The sequence below is a fragment of the Labeo rohita genome, chromosome 21, assembly GCF_022985175.1.
Source record: "Labeo rohita strain BAU-BD-2019 chromosome 21, IGBB_LRoh.1.0, whole genome shotgun sequence".
NCBI lineage: Eukaryota > Metazoa > Chordata > Actinopteri > Cypriniformes > Cyprinidae > Labeo > Labeo rohita.
This window is the reverse complement of record NC_066889.1, coordinates 5179571-5200231: the sequence shown is the minus strand read 5'-3', so window position 1 is coordinate 5200231 and position 20661 is coordinate 5179571. Positions and strand designations below refer to the sequence as shown.

The window sequence follows — 20661 nt, the reverse complement described above, 5'->3', positions numbered from 1 at the left end:
CACATACTGCTATAGAAAATTGTAGTCTCAGAATAATAATTGAAATAAAACTAAATTTAATTAAATTGCATTGAAATCCTTGAAAGTGAAACTGAGGAGCAGAGCTCCTACCTGTTACATGAAATACTGAACGGCACCAAACTTCAATTAAATAAGCAGACTTCATGAATCATATTTTTGATGGTCTAGAGAGGGTTAACAAACACTCCTTGTACAGGCTAATAAATCTACTTTAATTAGCCACATTAGCTAAAACTTCTGTAGCTAATAGTGTTGTCATAGAAAACATCACTGCTGAATGTACCGAGCGTTCTAAAGTCGCGCCAAAAGACAATGCTGCGCTTCAATCAAGCTTCATTTGCAGCACCTGTATCATTCCAAAGCCCGAAAGGAAACTTTCGACCTTCACAGTTTTTTCCGCTTTTATTCGGAAAGCCGTGAAGTTCTGAATGTGTATTGTTTTTTATTTATTATTTCTTGAAGATGCAGAAAGCCTTGAAGAAGTATTTTGTAAACATGGACGAGTATCTGGCCAGCATCGGGCTTTACCGAAAAATGATGGCTAGAGACGCGTCCTGTCTGTTTCGAGCTGTTTCTGAGCAGGTAAATTTTTAAGATGTATACTTCAAAATAATCTCAAACTGTACATTTGTCTGTCACATTTAGAAGTAGTGAAAGGTGAATTCTGAAAAGTGGTGTTGCGTAGTTGTTAAAATGATTAATTAGACGAGGTATTTATGACTATACCTCTCCAGTGAAGCACCTGTTCAGGTGTTTTGACTATATGCTGCTGAACTGATGGTTTTGTTATGTTATAAGCTTTATTACTCCCAGAATTACCATCAAAGAATAAGGAAAGAATGTGTCAACTTCATTAAGGCAAACCGATGCAACTTTGAGCCTGTGAGTGATTTAAGACATCAACAGAAACCTATGTACAAACTCATTAAATTGGAACATTATAACTTATTGTGTTATGCTGTTACCATGTTTTTTTAGTTTGTTCAAGGATCTTTTGAGAAGTATTTGGAACGTTTGGAAGATCCCCAGGTTTGTATTCAGGGTCTTTAATCTTGCTGCTGTTACTAAAATATTAACAATGCATATTGTGTAATTGTGTGTCTTCATGATTAGGCTATTTAATACTTCAAGAATCAAAATAACTAAAAATTGGTTATCAGACATCTAAATGTTGGTGTTGATATTGATATTGGTTAATCTCCACATAATAGCAGAAGTTATGTTTAAGTCTTTAAGAGCGGTTTAAGAATTCATATTAATGTGTCTTTTAATGTCTCGCATTCAGGAAACCACAGGTCAAGTGGAAATAAAAGCACTGTCTTTACTGTACAGGTATGCTTTGCATCTCTCCCATGCTTTTTTTTTTTAATCCAGGGCCTTTTTGTGAATCACTATTAAAGAAAAATACTTCATCCAAAATGGAAACACATCATTTACTAGTTTGCTTGTTGTTTCAAACCATATGTCTTTTTCTTCTGTGGAGCACAAAAGGTTAATTTCTAAAAGGACATTCTGGCTGCTCTCTTCGATATGATATGAGGTATCAAAATGACAGAAAGGAGACCCCTGTGCTGTATCCTACGTCATGTGATAGTTTTACGTGATAGACAGACCAGGGCTGTGTTTTCCAAAAGCATCATAAGTCTAAGTTGATCGTAGAACCATTGTCACCAATGGAGCTACGATCAACTTAAGATTACGATGCTTTTGGGAAACGCAGACCAAAGCTGTTAAACTTTCAATCTTCTCATACACCAGATATCTAAAATGGACTTGGAATAAAGCTGGAATTGGGACTTGGAAAACTTGGAATAAAGTACTCAAGTTTTGAGAACTGCTTTTACTTGACAGTCCCAGTCCTCATTCACTTTCATTATATTGAAAAGAGCAGCCGGGACGTTCTTAAATTCACGTTGTGTTTTCCATAGAGGAATAAAATGGGGTAAACTATTTAATCATCAACTATACCTACTTGAATACATTCAGATTTAAAATGTGTAATTTTGGGCCCATCTTTTCATGTGAATGGTCTTTGGCGCAGGCGGTGCTTTGTCATTTACAGGTATCCGGGTAAGCCGCCGACTGAGATTGCAGAAGAGGACAATTTGCCTAAGGTGAGGAATGTGTGCTTATGAAGTTTAACACATTTAGAAGTTCTAATTGAAGTTCAGTTCTTATTCAGTTTCACTATTCTGGCCATTAACTAGCCACGGGTGCTGTGTCACAGAAATAACTCTGTAAACCAAAGCTGTTTGTGGATTTTTTTTTTTTTTTTTGCTTTCTTACATCTATCTGAACATTTATGAAAGATTTGATATATCATGAATCTTAGTGAAAAGTTTTCCCATTGAAGCTCTTATGGTAGCCACCTGGGACTCTGATTCTAAGTTTGCTTAGTGGCCATCAAATGAGACAGGATCAATTTTTGGTTGGCAGCATTCACACAATCATCTGTTCTGCTTTCATCCACCAGATGGTTCTCTTTTGAAATGTGAAGAAATAAGATGACAAAGTTTTAGTGTGTTTCATTTTTTCTTTCCTGAAGCGTTTGTTGATCAAGTACTGTATAATTTGTGCAGCATTCATTATGGTTCCCTGCAGATTTACCATCTTGAATTCCACCCCGCAGATTTTGCTGTGTTGCTCAAACAACGGTCACTATGACATTGTTTACCCCAAGAGCTATCCAGTGGATGCTGCAATATGTCAGTGTGAGTTCATCAACACCAGATCACTTGTGTAATCCCACCTGCACAATCCCAAACATTAAACATTTTGCTCTGTATTGTAATGTCATCACAGTACTGGAGTTGTATGTGCTGCTTTCATTTTTCAGCCCTTTTGTATGAACTGTTATACACTCGTGTTCTGGGAGTTGAGGAAGAAGAGCTGCAGGTGGCGCTGGAGGGATTCAAAGGAGGAGGACGGCGATACAGAAACAGCCACTCTATGTGCAGTGAAGACGCAGGCTACGATACCCCAGAAGACCGCCCTCAGAGGTCTTCTCTTGTTTCCTATCTTTATTGTAGTCTCTGTCTTCTTTAGTCTTTCTATTTGTCTTTCTTGCTGACTATCTCTTAAATAGTGTTGTGTCATCATGGAAAAATGTTGATGGCTCAAATGCCAGTATAGATTATAAGCAAATGGTTGACCCAAAAAGACAAAATTCTTTGTAATTTATTCATCCTTATGATGTTCAGAACAAAGGGAAACACAAAAAGGAGATGGTAGCAGAAAATCTTGACCATACAATGCAAGTGAATACATGAAAGAATGTCAGTTTAAGTGCTTTGCATGACTTTGATGTTCTAGAGAAGAATGGGAGTTGAGTGTTCACAGCCGCTCAGAAGACAAAACGAAAGCTGGAGCTGAGGACCAGAAGGTGGCTAAGACCATAATTAAAGAGATTAAGATGTTAAACTTTCATCAGTATTTGACAGAATCTCTCTACCTCAGGCCGCAGAAGGGTCAGGAAAACTGGCTCTGCCGTACAAGGTACTGAAGGCCTTAGAGCCTGAGCTGTACCGCAACGTAGAGTTTGACGTGTGGCAAGACAGCCGCAAAGGTCAGTTTATTTTACCTTAGCTTAAATGATTCTTACCCTGAATTAGGAGTGTAATGTGTGCATAATTTTATTGTGATGTGCTTTGTGATATTCCTGTGTTACAGAGCTACAAAAGACTGATTACATGGTGTTTGCTGGCAGACAGTATTTTTTAGGAGACAAGTGTCAGGTGGGACAAAACCAGGTTTAACTGTTAAAGGGGTCATTGGATGCCCATGTTCCACTAATTGATATGATTCTTTAGGGTCTTAATGAAAAGTGTATAATATACTTAGGTTAAAAACTCTCAATGTTGTGTAAAACGACACCTTTTTTACCTTGTCAAAATGAGCTCTGCAAAAATCATCCCATTCTGAGGGATTGTGCCTTTAAATGCAAATGAGCTCTGCTTGCCCCGCCCCTCTCTTCTCTCTGCTGCTCTGAGAGATTTACTTCAGCTGCATTTAGCGTGTTTAGTCGTGAAACTTTCTAAATAGCATGTTATTAGGAAAGGTGTTTACAGAGATTCATAAAAAAACCTTATACTCACTTTTGCTGTAGGTGAAGCTGGATCACAAATGATTTGTGTGAACATAGACGCATTTATGTAGATCGGGAGGCACATTGCCTTCACAAACGTAATCCACTGCTTCTTCAACGGCGCAGATGTCTGGAGTAAAAGACAACCACTGTGTTCATTATTACATCCAGCAACACAACAACTCAATCGCTCAATCTAAGATATTATAACTTGCATCCCTCCTCCGGCATCGAAACAATGGAAGTCGGACTGTTACAACCGATCTGAGGTAAGGCGCTCATGTCAGTTAACTATCGTGGGAGCCACACCGACAGGCATCTGAGAATGGCTTGATTTTGAAAAAGGAGATATTATTTTTACATATTAATTAAAAACCACTGCATGGATTTTTATCATTATAGGGTAGATTTGTACATACACTGCCAACACACATTAATGTTCAATCAACATGTAAAAGTGAAGTTTGCATCTGATGACCCCTTTAACGTATTGCAAATTGATATGCCAATTAGGTCACACCTGTGTTTTTTCCATAATAATAAATCTTACTTCTTACACAGTTCATTTCCCTGCAGCCTCTGTCATGCTAATGGTTTTGTTTCCCAGGTCCGCTTGGATCCGAAAGGGAAGTACTACAACGCCTTTATTCAAGAAGTAGGGACTCAGACCACTGCGGTGACCGTGTTCATTGAGGAGCTTGGAGAAAAGTAAGCTGTCTATCTGTGCTTTCTCACAGGCGGACGTCTCTGAGAATCTTTAAACATCCTCTTTGATGTTTTAGGCACCTGGTTCCCTTGACCAATTTGAAGCCAGTGAATCCTGTGCCGGCCTGGAACATCACACCAAGCAGAAAGGGAAATTCCTACAACCATCCAGACCAGTACCCTGGAGAAATAGGTCTGCCTCTTTTCAACTTCATTTGTATTGTGATGTACAGTCTTGAGTTTTCTCTCTTTTGCAGAATTTTTAAAAAGCTAAACTGTTTTGAATATGCATGCTGTGCTAAAATGAACCACATATACTATATGCTTGAAATAATGCTTGTTTTGTTTATGTCTCAGTATATGCAAGGCCATTGTCTGTATATACACTGGTCAACCACAACATTGAAACCACTGACAGGTGAAGTAAATAGCATTGTTTATTATCATTACTATGGCACCAGTCAAGGGGTGGGATATATTCTGCGGGAATTGAATAGTTCTTGAATGTCATTTGTTGGAAGCAGAAAAAATGGGCAAGTGAAAAGTGACTTTGACAAGGGCCAAACAGGGATGGCTAGACTGGGTCAAAGCATCTCCAAAATGGCAAGTCTTGCAAGGTTTTCAAATTACTGGTAAACCAGCGTCGGGGTCATGGCTCATTAGCTGGGTTTCCAGCTGTTTTTTTTTTTTTTTTTTTTTTTACATCAAAAAACATAATTTAGAAGTAATAGGCTATTTTCTGTCCTGCTTTTATCCCCCTCAGCAGAACACTTTGTTTCAATAGGCGTGGTGGATTGTAGACTCAAAAGTAAATGCCCACTGCTATGATTGGCTAACAGCATTCATTGCTCATAGATGGATGCCGCTGTGATTTTAGGTTTAAAATACTCTCTACATATCAAATAATCTGTAAGAAGAGAAGTAAACAAAGGACCGAGTTCTTACTGATACGGTCTGGAACTCATTAAAAATAAAGTTCATCCACTCTTTCCCATCGTTGGGATCTGAGGGTAGTCAATGCAAAGACATTTTTGCACAAGTTGGCACTGCAGAGCGTCTTGTTGTTTTCAGATCCATCTTTATCATTTGGTTTCTTTGGAGACCTACACATTCGCTTCTGTGGTAAACACTATGTGTGAATTTGTGGGCGGGGCTAAACAGTCAGTCTTCTGTGGAGGTGCCACCAGAGTTTTTATTACTATTGGTATATGAGTGGGTCTGTATTACTTACTACTGGGGAAAGCGTAACGGCTAACTTGGATCATGCCCCCTAATAACCAATCACATTACAGCCTTGATGTCATTGAATTTCAGTCATTGTTGTGTGACACCCATTTACGGGGCCGTAACCTGAATCCCACCTGTCACAAAAAGTCAGTGATTTCTCTTAGAAAACAGCATTTTTTTTGGGGTGGTAAAATTTAAAAATAGTTCAATCCAAAAGTGTTGTTTAGTGTAAAACATGATTAGCAGATAGGTTGTCGATTCATTAAATAAGCCGTTTTTTCCTAAAAAGCTGTTTATTTAGCAAAGTAAAGCCTGTCCTCCATTGACATCTATTAAAAAAAACAGCCTCTGGTCTCCTTTCCCACATACTGCCAGAACAGAAGTGTTAGCTTTAGCCATTACACTAGCCACAGACCAAATGAAATGCCCTGTTCGCCACCGAAAGTGCCTACAATGGGCACACGAGCATAAGAACTGAACCACAGAGCAATGGAGGAAGGTTTCCTGGTCTGATTTAGACGTTTTGATTTAGATCAGATGGATGGCCGGGTGTGTGCGTATCTTACCTGGGGAAGAGATGACAGCAAGTTGCATGATGGAAAGAAGGTAGGCCAGTGGAGGCAGTGTTATGCTCTGGGCAATGTTCTCCTGGAAAAAAATCATAGCTCTTTGCATTTGTGTGGATGTTACTTTGACACATACCACCATTTAAAGATAAGACGGATCAAACCACATGCACCATTTTGTGGAAATGGTGTTCCCTGATAGCAGTTGCCTCTTTCAGCAGGATAATGCACCCTGCTACACAAAATTGTTCAGGAGTGGTTTAAAGAACATGACAAAGACTACAATGCGTTGTCTTGGCCTCCAAATTCCCCAGATCTCAATTCACTGCATCTATGTGATGTGCCGGACCAAAAATCTAATCCATGGAGACCCCGCCTCAAAACTTGAAGGACTTAAAGGATCTGCTGATAATGTCTTGGTGCCAGATAACACAGGACATGTTCAGAGGTTTTGAAAAGTCCATGCATTGACACAACAGAGCTATTTTGATATAGTATTAGGCACAATATTGGTTTTAAAGAGAGTTCACCCAAAAATGAAAATTCTGTAATTATTCACCCTCATGTTGTTCCAAACCTGTAAGACCTTCGTTCATCTTTAAAACACAAATCAAGATATTTTTGATGAAATCCAATAGCTTTCTGACCCTGCATAGATAGCAACGCATTTGGCCCAGAAAGGTAGTAAGGACATTGTTAAAATGTGACATCAGTGTGTCCATGTTACATCAGTGATTTATGAAGCTATGAGAATATATTTGTGTGCAAAGAAAACTAAAATAATGGCTTTATTCCATAATTTTTTTTTAATTAAGTGTTTAATATAGGTGTTCTGTTAAACCACTGATGTCACATGGACAAATAAAATAATAATAATAAAATATTTTAATTTGTGTTCCAAAGATCTTATGAGTTTTGAACGACATGAGGGTGAGTTATTAATGATGGAATTTTCCTTTTTGGGTGAACTAGCTAACCCTTTACATTCATATTTAGATTTAGACATTCAGCAGACGCTTTTATCCAAAGCGACTTACAAAAGAGGACAATTGAAGCAATCAAAATCACCAAAGAGTAATTACATGTAAGTGCTATAAGTCTCAGTTAGCCTAACGCAGTACACATAGCAAAGGTCTTTTATATTATTGTATAATAAATAAAAAGAAAATGGATAGAATAGAAAAACAAAAAGCTAGTGTTAGAGGCCTTACAAAAAGAACAGAGAGCTAGTGTTTATTTTTTTTAAAGAATAGAATTAGAATAGAGAGTGCTAGGGTCAGAGGGTCAAATAAAGATGGAAGAGATGTGTTTTTAGGAGATTCTTGAAGATTGCTAAGGACTAAGCTGTTTGGATTGAGTTGTACAGATCATTCCACCAGGAGGACACATTTAACATGAAAGTCTGTGAAAGCGATTTTGTGCGTCTTTGGGATGGCACAATAATGTGCCGTTCACTTGCAGAACGCAAGCTTTTAGAGGGCACATAAGTCTTAAGTAATGAATTTAGGTAAAGGGGTGCAGAGCCAGTGGTGGTTTTGTAGGCAAACGTTACTGCCTTGAACTTTATGTGAGCAGTTATTGGTAGCCAGTGCAAATTGATGAAGAGAGGAACCTTTAATATTTTTAATGTTGTGGCTGATCTGTGTATACAGTAGGTCTGTTACTGGTAGATATCAGAGTTATCAGCAGGGCACATGAACAGATTGCATATTTCTGGGTCATGACCGTTTTCCTCTTTAAAGACCCAGAGCTGCGTGGGCGCCGACGGTACTTCAAGAAACCTCGTGGTAAGGAGATGTTGATGGCAATGTCTTTCAGTCGCCCTCAACCTGGCTTACCTCCCCGTCTGCAGCCCGGGCCAGGAAACATTCATCCTGTCCGTTCTCCAGGGGTACACGGTCCCGCTCCACCTCCTGCAGGTCTGGCCTACGAACACTACCGACCCCACCCTCCACCTAGACCACCACGAGGCTACGCCCCACCCAGGTTAGACACAAAATTCTTTACAGATGCTCATTCATTGTTGTATCTTCTAAACATATGTTCTGTCCTTTACTCATTGGATGAATCTGTTTTTTGTGGTTCTTCTTTTACCACACAACTTTTGATCAGAAGTTCGGCCCGATTCCTGAACAGACACCATCTTATTGGACCAGACATAGCCTATTATTCCAGTCCCAGCAAGCGCTGCTACCAGAGTTTTGATAACTACTCGTTCAGGTCTCGGTAGGAAAACATTTTAATATACACATCAGAAATGGATAATGCAGAAATGACACAAACTATAATGAACCTGTGATGGTCTCTTCTCTGGTAATGTATTAATATATTTTGTAACTAGGTATTTACACTGACCAAAATTATAAATGCAACACTCTTGTTTTGCCCTTGTTTTTCATGAGCTGAACTCAAAGATCTAAGGCTTTTTCTATGTACACAAAAGGCCTATTTCTCTCAAATATGCACAAATGTCTAAATTTGTGTTAGTGAGCACTTCTCCTTTGCCAAGATAATCCATCCACCTCACAGGTGTGAGGAGGGGGGGGGTCCGAAAACCAGTCAGTGTCTGGTGTGACCGCCATTTGCCTAACGCAGTGCAACACGTCTCCTTCACATAGAGTTGATCAGGTTGTTGATTGTGGCCTGTGGAATGTTGGTCCACTCTTCTTCAATGGCTGTGCGAAGTTGCTGGATATTGACAGCTGGTTCCAGTTCCTGTCAATATGCCGATCCAGAGCATCTCAAACATGCTCAATGGGTGACATGTCCGGTGAGTATGCTGGCAATGCGAGAACTGGGATGTTTTCAGCTTTCAGGAATTGTGTACAGATCCCTTGCAACATGGGGCAGTGCATTATGCTGCAACATGAGGTGATGGTCTTGGATGAATGGCACAACAATGGGCCTCAGGATCTCGTCACGGTGTCGCTGTGCATTCAAAATGCCATCAATTCGTTGTCCATAACATACGCCTGCCCATACCATAACTCCACCGCCACCAAGGGCCACTCGATCCAGGACACCAGCCAACTCATGGTCTGTGGTGTGAAAACTGCATCCGGTCTCAAAGTGCCAGATCTTGGAGGTGAAGATGCTGGATGTGAGCAGGTCCTGGGCTGTTTGTGTTCTTTGGTTATGCAAACCGATTGTTGCAGTAGCTGTTTGGGTGGCTGGTCTCAGGTCTTGGAGGTGAAGATGCTGGATTGGATGTCCTGGGCTGGTGTGGTTACTGGTCAAATTGTGAGGCTTGGATGTACTGCCAAATTCTCTGAAACGCCTTTGGAGATGACTTATGGTAGAGAAATAAACATTCAATTCACAGGCAACAGCTCTGGTGGACATTCCTGCAGTCAGCATGGCAATTGCATGCTCTCTCAAAACTTGCAACATCTGTGGCATTGTGCTGTGTGATAAAACTGCACATTTTAGAGTGGCCTTTTATTGTGGCCAGCCTAAGGCACACCTGTGCAATAATCATGCTGTCTATGGATGGATTATCTCAGCAAAGGAGAAGTGCTCAGTAACACAGATTTAGACAGAGTTGTGAACAATATTTGAGAGAAATGGGCCTTTTTCTGTACATAAAGTCTTAGATCTTTGAGTTCAGCTCATGAAAAATGGGGGCAAAAACAAAAGTGTTGTTTATAATTTTGGTCAGTGTATTTATTTATTAATTTTTTTTATTTACTTAAAAATGGGTTGTGAAACAATGTGACTTAACTGTGTAACTGTGACTTAAAGACATTTTGAAATGGTTTAACATGCCCTTTTCCTCCTTGTGTTTACACATTTCTTGTTAAAACAAGAATTTGAACTTGCCCTTTAGTTTACCACCCAAAACCGCGTTTGACAGCTTGTTGCATAAAAACAAAGTATGAATGTTTATGTAATCAAAGACTGTGTCTGAAAGCTTAGGCACCTGACTTGCCTCACTGCCTACTAAGAATAGCAATTAAAATACTAGTTCCTACCTGGAATAAGTTGGAAGATTGAATTTTTAGTCTTAAATTTACCATAAAACCTGCAGAAACCCTGTTTCAGACCTTTTTCAGCTTTCTGAATCAACCAAAGAGCAGGCTGTTAAACACGCTGTATTTCTCAGGTTCATTTGTGTAAAATTGTATTTTCTGTGAATACATTGCATCATTTTTAATATTGCAAGATATCAGTTGAAGTTTTTGTTTGCTTAGTAAACCTTTTATTCAGCTGCTGGGAAAGTGAGTAAAATTGTGTATGTATAGGAGGAGTCGGCGGCAGATGCACTCTCTAAACAAAGAGTATCTGAGCTGTGTTCCTGAGCCAGGAGAGGAAACCCAAGATATAGAGGGAAGTATCACCTTCTATGAGATTGAGGAGACTGATGAGAGTGCCTTCTCGCCAATACCAGTGAGACACCCAGTTATACTTCACCTTTACAGTTGGGAGTATTAAGGCCCGTTTACACCAAGAATGATAACTATATTGGCATCTGCACCAATGCACAATACCGTTATGTCATATGTAGCTTGAAATGCTCAAGCTCTTTAAAGTCAGGTGGATTCCCTATTCACATCAACTCAGAATGATAATTACAACTTTATAGTTATAGTTTTTGTCCTTGATATGAGCAGGACTTTGGGGTTTGGTGCTTTGATCACTGTTTTGTCCGTCTCACTGTCTGTATCTGAAGGGTCAAGCCGTTTCCAGCCCCATGGTTCCAGGGGCCACTGCTTACTGGGTGCCAAGAGTTCCCAGTCCAATTCCTCCCTCAGTCAAACAGCCCATGACATCATCAGAGGAGGACCCTGATGAGAGGAGTACTGCTGGTGACCAAGGTACAGCCAAAACCTTGTCAGTTGTTTGGCTCTGAATGGCTTCGTGGGCCTCGTTTCCTCACAAGTGTGTGTGCGCTTAAATCCACACCAATGCTCATATTTAGTAAAAATTGCCTTTGACATGGAAAAGTGCTTAGCGTCACGTCACAGTCTAAGCAGACTACATACTTTTTCTTGTACTAGTACTGAAGTTTTTTGGAAATGTAAGCTGTTCTTACAGCTCGCTGTTCTAGATCAAAGGATTTGGGCGTTAATTAGGAGTCGTTTACAAGGCAGAGTGCTGAAACCATTCAGTTGCACGCAAGTTTAAGATCATTTGCGATTCATAGATTTCAGATTTGAAGGAGAACCATATGTGTGTTTTGTTTTTTTTTTTTTTTTTTTTTTTTTTTTTTTTTTTTTTTTTTGCGCGTACGTTCATTCTATGAATCACATGTACGTGTATTTGACAGATGATCGTAAGATCAAGTTTTGGATGGTTTCTGAGCAACATTTTGTTAATGATTTATACTTTAATTTTATTTCCACAATTTTTGATAATAAATTTGTAGGAGAAGGAGAAATTTTAACAGACTAAACGTTTTATATTAATTAAAATGAAAAACACTGAATTTGGAAACGGTTCAACAGAATTTGGAAAAAAAAAAAAAAATCAAACTAATTTCATAGGGACCTAAAAATGTAATTTTTTTTTTTTTTTTTTTTTTTTTTTTTTTTTGTTAAATTGCTAGAGTTTAATTTAACCATTAAAACTGAGTCCAGAAGATTCAAATGGGAAAAAAACACTTTACAGAAATATTACAATTAAAATTCCAATGGCATCTTAAGGCTGGAATACACTACATGACTTTTAAAATCTGAACAGATTTTTAAAACACTAGGCATCATACACTTACCGACTTTGTACTGTAAATAATGACAAAGGAAAACTGGCCATCATACAGTACACAACTGAGGATCTTACACTACCGTACACTACCGGACGTTCAAGTTCTGATCACAACAAACGTGCACCTTGTTGCTAGGAGACGCTTGACAAATGAAAACAATGTGTGTTCTAAAATTGTCTGAAAATATCAAACGTATTTAAAATCCTCTGACTGGATGGAATCACATCTGAAGCTAAAATATTGTGCAGTGTATTCCAGGCTTAAGAGTACAGATTTTTAGTAAGCTTTACAATGTCTGGCCCCAAAAAGTTTGAGAACCCCTGATTTACGTAAACGGCATTGTTAGTACTATGCATCATCAATAACGGTATATTCTGACACCACTAGTCATCAATATTTGTGGTATAATACTTTTTTAATTGGGTGGAACTATGACTCCTAGACTCTCTGCAGTGCCTATCGCTCTGGTATCACTTTTTTGCTTATCCATGTTGTCAGATCTGGCTCTGATAATTGGGTAAACAAATGTCCTCCTTTATTATTGTTAGTGGACCTTGCACAGTGTCATCTTCCATTTTGGTGTTCAGCAAGGTCTGTTGTTTAGTTCTCTGTTCACCACTTTACACAAAGTCCATGAAGGAAAAAAAAAAAATTACACACTGTTCAGGTCTCGCCATGCCTTCAGTTGATCTTATCTTATATATTTGATACATACTGTTGGTAATAATTTGCACATTAAAACCAACAATTATTCAGTGCAGCAGAAATATATATATCATTTTTTTTTTTTTTTTTTTTTTTTCTTTTTTTTTTTTAACACTAAAGACGAAAAGTGGTAGTACGCCATTATTTTGAAACAGTCTGTGCTTTAAAATTATGCTCATGATGCCCAAAAGTGCTGTCTTTGTAGGCAGCTTACTAGACTTTGACATGGGCCATATGTGATATGATGGATGGTGGTTAATTTTAACTGTTTGTCCTGACTAGGTGAATACGCCGAGGACTACATCTACTCTGCCGCAGGTTAGTTCATTAACCCCTGCACATGTTACTGAAATTTCAGCAAATATTAAAACATCATATTTCTGTATTGCAGAGGCAGGATATCAGAGTCCGTCAGTGTATGCTGCAGCAGCAGAGTCTACCACCAATCTGGTACTGTCTTCCAAACTTCTTCATTTGTCAAAAATGTCTACTAAAATGCTAATACTGTGGCTGACATGAGTTCCAGTGGGAGAACGTGGAGTAGATGTGCTCTGACAGCTCTGCACAAGCTCTCCTAAACCAACTTTTCCCTTTCCCTTTATTTGAGAATGTAGAAAATGTGACTTTACTCATTGAATTAGTGTTTGGAAATTTTTAACTTTATTTCTATATTAAATAGAGATAATATGCTAATCAGACTGAATTTTGACATGTTTTTCAGACCATTCAGGAAGAAGGTTCTCGTGCCGGGTCGCCACAAGAGGGTGTCGCCACCTACAGTTACTCACAACAGGCATGCATTGTTCATTTTTCATAAAGTTGTTACACAGTTGTGTTCTGCCTTGGAGGGGACATGTGTAACGCGATCTTTTCAGGTGGTTGTGAAGTCGTCTGTCCTCTCCTCCTCTCAACCAATCAACTCTGCCCCAGCTGCAATTTTCACATCAAACTCTTCCTCTTCATCCACTGGGAGCTCCCAGACTCCCCCAAACCCACTGCAGCCCAACAACATAAACCCTGGACAGCCGCCACCCCAGAATGTTCTAGGCAGGCCTGGTATACAGTTATGGTTTTGCCTAACTTTTTAAATTAAAGTAGTGATTGTCATGTACAATTATCATTAATCATATTAATGTTAGCAAAGGCGATTAATCAAGGCAGTCTTACTATGTATTCATAATGTAGTTTTATCCATGCTGTTTTTCCTGTGCAGTTCCTTGGTTTGTCAATGAGCTGGGAGAGCCGGTGGCCATGGCACCTCCTCCGCCCTTCTCTTATGACCCCAATGGCAGTGATCTTCCAAGAGGTCAGAGGGAACCACCTCTGTGAACAAATTGTGCGTAATGTTTTCTGCATACATGTTATTTTTAACTTTTCTTTTCTTTTTTTCTTTTTTTTTTTTTTTTCTTTTTTTTTTACACAGATTGCAAAGTGCTCCAGTACTACTACAATTTGGGAGTTCAGGTAAGTGTTTTTTTTTTTTTTTTGTTTTGTTTTTTTTCACATTATCACCTCTGAAGATTTATAGCTAATGTAAAGTCCTGCACTTGTAAATGAGGCGACGTGGCCTCTTATGGCTTTTATTACACAAAAGCAGCTTGGAGAGTCATAAGGAATTGATATGCGTCTGTAACAATTAAATGCAGTGAAGTCTTATGGGAAGAAAGTACAAACAAAAAATGAACATTCTGTACTTGAATAATTATACTGACAAAAATCTAAATATGTGACATCATAAAATGCTTTTTTTTTTTTTTTTTTTTTTTCCTGAGATGCACTTTCTAAGATCGTTTATTTATTTTTGGCAATTTCATAATTTCAAAAATCATAATTTAGATATATCTACCCCCATTTTAGCCCTATGATTGGAACGCTTAATTTGAAGGGGCGTGTCTGCTGAGAATCAATGGAAATGTCCACTGCTATGATTGGCTGGCATCTTTGCATATGAAATGAGCATTACATGTAAACAAACTCTCAGTCTTTTACTCAGTTTTAATTTTCATTATAACGGCCTCCAAGATGAACTAATCACAGAAAAAGTGTTTATTATAGTGTTATATTTAGATCTACTTCAGCTGCATCAAAGGTTGCAGTGCTGCACTGTAGCAAAACAATCATGTTTGCTGATCACACAGTGCAATGATTGATTGAATTTGTTCATTATAATTTACTGTGAAAATGCATGGAAATAAGAGACTGATTAATCGATGTAAACTGTCATTGATTATAATGCGAGTTTTGGCAAAAACGCAAAAATCAAATTGCTGATTTGCACTGATCTTGAATTGATCCAGTGATTTTATAGAGACAATGATCTTTGATTTTGCTTTCTTTATATACTATAAATCACAATTTAAATAACAGATGGTTTTCGCACTACTAATAGGAACAGTGTGAAGTGACATGCTTGTGTTTTTGTATGTGTTTCAGTGGTATCAGCAGAGTTATTGGCACTCTATGGTGCACATGCAGCAGGTGTATCCACAGTCGGTTGCAGAGGCTCAGTTCCAGCCGTACCCTAGCACCGTTCCCGCCGCTGATCATACGGTCCCCCAGGCCTACCCTGATCCTGTCCGTATGTGCCCACATCCTCAAGGAGATGTGCCCGGCAATGGTAAGTTGTCACTAACAACTTCCACATTCTCTGCTTTCACATCCATCTTGAGCTCGTTAAACATCTACTCTTTTCTACACTGTACACTCTAGGGCTGCTCCACTAACAGTTGACTAAACATTAGTTGCAAAGAGGATCAGTCTACAAAAATTTTATTTGTCTCTTAGATAGAGAGATTAAGGGCTTGTCCATAAATTATAACGCAATTACAGTATATCTGGCAGGAAATCCAAATGTTCGCCTATCATTCATAAACCTCAATCGCTGGCATTTTTTTTTTCCCTGGTAGCAGTGGCAAAATATGCCATCATTTTTGATCATGCAGATAAGAGTAATGCGTCATTCGAAACCCCAAAGGGTCTACTTTTATTTACACACAGTCACAATAACAACAATATTGTGCTTTTGTAAAATAAAGAAAACAAACAGGATGCAGCTTCTGCTGCCTCGGTCTCTATGAACTGGAGCACGTCACAAAAATGAAACCAAGCAACTCAGTGTATAGGCTACTTGCATCACAGACATGTAAAATATATCTATAGAAAGCTTGAAAAGTTTATTTAAAAAAAGAAACAATTCAAATCTAATAAAATTGAGTTAAAAACAAATACTCTGATTATGTAGTCTGTATAAAAGATGCACTTCTCTCTAAAGGCACATCCACAAGGCAACAGCATCGTCACTTCACCTTTGCAGCCGACACTGACTCAGAAAACACTAGTTTATTAATAAATAATTGAAATATCTCCTTTCAAATCTCCATTCATAGTCAATAGTTGTGCTATACATCAGGGGTGCCCAAACTCGGTCCTGGAGGGCCAGTGTCCTGCAGAGTTTAGCTCTAACTTGCCTCAACACACCTGCTAGGAAGTTTCTAGTATGCCTAGCTTGATTTTTATTTGTATTTTTTAATGGTAATATAAACGATCTAAGCGAACAATAGACTTTAAAATGACTTACAATACATATCAAAGCAATGAAGCAATTGTTTTATTGAACATGTGAGTCAGCTGCATCGGTGCGTGCATTGTGGTGGCAGAAAATGACAGTTTGCAAGGGAAAAAAAAGAATTGTGGGATAAAATGGGTAAATGTTGTGTAAAATGTTACAGGTTTAAATAGTATTTCATGCTGTAACTCTAGGGCTAATACAGTATGCCCCCCTATGAACTGCTTATGTGTATATTATGTAGACAAATTGTTTAAATGAAATTTAAGTAATCATAGCAGGATTCATTAGTCATTTTCTGCTGGTTTAAATGTCTGCGTTTAGCTTCAAATGGCGTGTTTGACAACACTATTCTCTAAAATTTGCATTCTGATTCTGACATCCAGAGGCACAATTTTTTTTTTTTTTTTTTCTCTTATTCCATGGATTTTACCTGTTTCCCTCCGCCCACAAAAAACGTCATCACTAAATTGGTTATATATAACGTTTAATTCAAATGTCCACTTAATCTTTAACATTTGGCCACTTTATGATAGAAATGCTATAACCACTGTCATTTCAACAAGAACGTGGACATCCAAACATGCAAACTCAGACCAAGGGTTTAAATTTTAATTGTAAAGTCGTGATGAACCGTTGCCGTATTTAGAAAGATAATGATATTCTCTTGTGCAGACGTAGGTTTATACAAGATTTACCATATAAATCTGATAGAATGGTGCACATTTGCTTCCAGATGAACGTGATAGTTTGAGATGGTCCGCACGTGTAAATGATAATTGTTTGTGTGGAGCAGCATTTTCTCTATGCACGTAACCTACACACTAAAGTGCATATTAAATGCGCAGCACAATTATTTATTTATTTATTTATTTATTTAACTGAGTTGCAGCCTTTGTTAATTCACAATAGCACTATGCTTTGATTTTTAAATGGGTTTTAATATATCATGCATCCTTCGAAAATGGTCTAATAATGCTTTTCATGGATTCTCGTCCATGGAATGTGCATGTGAATTTTGTCGGTTAATCGACCACAGGCAAAATACAATAAAATGTATTCATTTATTTTATAATCGCATACTCCAATTTAATCTGAATTGTGACAGGCCTACTGCATATTAACGGCTCATTATTGTATATATTTAAGTTAATAAATGTATATAAGCGTGCACTTAGTCGACTAATGGCTTAAATGAATGATTGCTGAATGGAAAAACCTTTTTAGTCAGGGGCAGCCGTAGTACACTCACACCCATGCCCTCCTCTCCTCAGGCACCCCTCTGGCCATGGAAAATCCTCCCGCGGTGGTCCCCGGCGCGGTGTTCTACCCTCTGGTGCAGGAGCAGTGCGGTCAGCCGCCCCTTCACCCTTCCTATGAGCCCTACATGCCCGTGCTCTCCACAACGTACCACTACCTCACGCCCTGGACTCCCGGTGCCGGCCCACACCCCCGCGTCCACCACGCCACTTACTGCCCCTCTTCCTCTCACCCCCCTGTCAACTACATCACTGCCCCCACCCACCCCTCCCATCTGTCACACTCACAGTTCGTCTAAGTCTCGTTTACCAGCAGAAGTGTTCCTGTTTATGTTCAGTTGTTAGTTCTGTATTGTTTTCGCAGACGAATGGTTATTCAGGGATCCTGCAGTGTTACTCAGTAGTTAAATAGAAAGGCAGGACAGAGTAGGTGTGCTTTTACCACCCCGCACATTCGCTCCCCAGTCAACAACATTTCACTCTAATAAGCATGTACTGGATTTTTTCCCTAATTATTTGACGATTTTAAAAGGTGACATGATTCTAGGTGTAATTAGAGTTCCTTCTCATTTGCTTTTACAAATGTTTGCACACTTCCAGAATGTAGTCGTTTGGCAACACACCAGGAGTTCAAGCCTTAGGAAACCATTGTCTGTTGTTTTTCTATGTCAAAAAAGTCACTTATTATAGCTGCACAAATAAAAAAATTAGAAACCAAATCAAGTTGTTTTCAAATCCATTTTAAGGTTACAAATTGAAATGTGTTTATATGAAAGAAATTAACTTTCTAAAGCATCCTGAAAAGGGAAATGTAGTAGTTTATATAAGAAGATGAGTGCTGGATGCTGAAAATTCAGTTTTGACCACAGAATTAATTTTCATTTTAAAATATTAAAATAGAGAAGTTATTTTAAATTAAGTAATACTGTAAAGTTTTTACTGTTTTAGCTAAAATAAATGCAGCCTTTGGTTAATGGAGTAGACTTTTCAAAACACAAAAAATCTTACGGTCTCCAGACTTTTGAATGGTTGTGTTTGTACAGTGCATGGCATAAATGACTACACCCCCTATAAATTCACCAGTTGCTCTTTACTTAAAAGACAAGTTAAGGTTCTTTGGAGATATAATGTTCCAACAAGCCAGCTTGATCAATTACCAAAGAAGAATGTCAAAGTTATTTAGGAAAATAGGATTTTTTTTTTTTTTTTTTATCAAAGTGCAAAAATTAGTACACCCTCCTAAAAGTTACTAAATAAAACAAACAAACAAAAAAGGCAATTTTGGATCAACAGGTATGTATATTGAACCAAAACTTAAAGACAAGTAATTTCCTGACAACTAAGTGTTACATAGCCTACTGAATCATACTCTGACTTAGTGCTGGCCACAATAAAACCTCTTGAGAAAACTGCCAGGAGATTTGTTTCTTAGCATAAGAGGACCATGGTACGAGAGGAATACCAAATTATTGTTTTAAGTGTGAAAATATAGCAGAAATACTATTGACATTCAAAAACTTGTGACAATGCTTCTGAAATAATCAGGTCTTCACTTCACGTTTTTATTTAGTGATGAGTTAGTTTTTGCTAGAAAAAAAGCTAACCCTAACCCTAACCACTAGAATTACCTACCTTAGCCAGAGTACCTCTTCTAAGGTCCATATTTACTAATATACTGAGAATCCATACCCTGGTCTCAAGAGACCAAGTCAATCATTTTGGATCCAAAAGCATCTAAAATGTTATGGTGTTGCTAGAGGAGAAGTACAGTGAGAAGTGCCTGGTTCCTACAGTGACGTTCATTGGTAGTAAAGCTCTTCTATAGGGATGTATGAGTGCTGAAGGTGTGAGGGAGTTGTGTTTTATCAGTGCTGTCATAAATTCACACACCTCTGTGTGATGTAATACAAAAACCTGTAACAGAAGGTGCTACCCTCTCCTCATTCCCTGCATTGTTGGGCATTTTTTCAACATGACAATGAAGATATTCATTCTCCAAAGATGAAAATCCCTTAGCTGTCATATTTCACCCAGTCTTAACACTCTTGAGCAGCTGTGGGGGATTCTGTAGAGACGAGCTGAGCAACGTTAAGGACCAGGGCAGGAGGTCGTCCTTCAGAACTTAAACAGGACAGATGTGGCATTTTGTCATGAACTTGTACTCTTAGTGCCAAGAAGGGTCAGAGCAGTATACTTAGAGTTCTGTAGAACATACTAAGTACTAGAATATTATACATTTGCTGAATTAAATCTAAGGTGTACTCATTTTTGCAATCCTTCATTTAAACAAAATAATTTACTTATTCTACAGAAAATATTGGTGTGTGTATATATATGTGTATATATATATATATATATATATATATATATATATATATATATATATATATATATATATATATATATATATATATATATATATATATATATATATATATATATATATATATATATATATATATAATATTTTTGTTTTAAGTACGTTTAATTTCAATTTTGCCATCTTTCCATGAATTATATTATGTAATTATTTGACTTTGTAATTAATAGTATGTAATGTATGTGTTTCTTGGATAGTCTTATTGACGTTTTCACAATCTGTTCTTCAAAGCTGCCTATTTTACTTGAAAATGTAATGCTTTTTAACAAAACATGATACTAACATGTGGAACACTGTTTTAACTTTTGGGAATTGATTCAATTAAAAACAGGCAGTAAGGCAGTCATTTGAGAGGTTGAGCACAGTATTTCAAAGAAAGCTTATATTATTACCTTTTTCAATAATATGCACAATAACACCAAGAAAACACTGAAGGGATCTGTCG

At 38.0% G+C, this 20661-nt stretch overlaps 1 protein-coding gene across 3 annotated transcripts; it reads left to right on the top strand.

Moving 5' to 3' along the window:
- Window positions 1-205: 205 nt before the first annotated feature.
- alg13 (ALG13 UDP-N-acetylglucosaminyltransferase subunit) lies at window positions 206-18543 on the top strand. Of its 3 annotated transcripts, XM_051092299.1 has the most exons (25): window positions 209-603; window positions 820-903; window positions 1000-1050; window positions 1307-1353; window positions 2063-2135; window positions 2651-2732; window positions 2858-3020; window positions 3334-3403; window positions 3478-3586; window positions 3691-3755; window positions 4713-4813; window positions 4888-5003; window positions 8346-8390; window positions 8493-8589; window positions 8719-8829; window positions 10845-10989; window positions 11273-11417; window positions 13295-13330; window positions 13404-13462; window positions 13734-13805; window positions 13888-14068; window positions 14226-14318; window positions 14436-14476; window positions 15446-15629; window positions 17852-18543. In XM_051092299.1, the coding sequence occupies exons 1-25, from the start codon at window positions 484-486 to the stop codon at window positions 18133-18135; spliced, it is 2574 nt and encodes an 857-aa protein (XP_050948256.1). In that variant the 5' UTR covers window positions 209-483; the 3' UTR covers window positions 18136-18543. The 3 variants fall into 3 exon arrangements, with proteins under 3 accessions (XP_050948254.1, XP_050948255.1, XP_050948256.1); XM_051092297.1 differs by having other exon boundaries at window positions 206-603; window positions 8346-8589; window positions 8716-8829; XM_051092298.1 differs by having other exon boundaries at window positions 208-603; window positions 8346-8589.
- Window positions 18544-20661: the final 2118 nt, after the last annotated feature.

Excerpts from the sequence above, each read along its gene's own strand:
- alg13 (XM_051092297.1), top strand. The coding sequence starts at position 484 with ATGCAGAAAGCCTTGAAGAAGTATTTTGTAAACATGGACGAGTATCTG. Across the intron at positions 2,136-2,650 it reads AAGAGGACAATTTGCCTAAG|ATTTTGCTGTGTTGCTCAAA; the intron begins GTGAGGAATGTG and ends TCCACCCCGCAG. Across the intron at positions 5,004-8,345 it reads CCAGTACCCTGGAGAAATAG|ACCCAGAGCTGCGTGGGCGC; the intron begins GTCTGCCTCTTT and ends TCCTCTTTAAAG.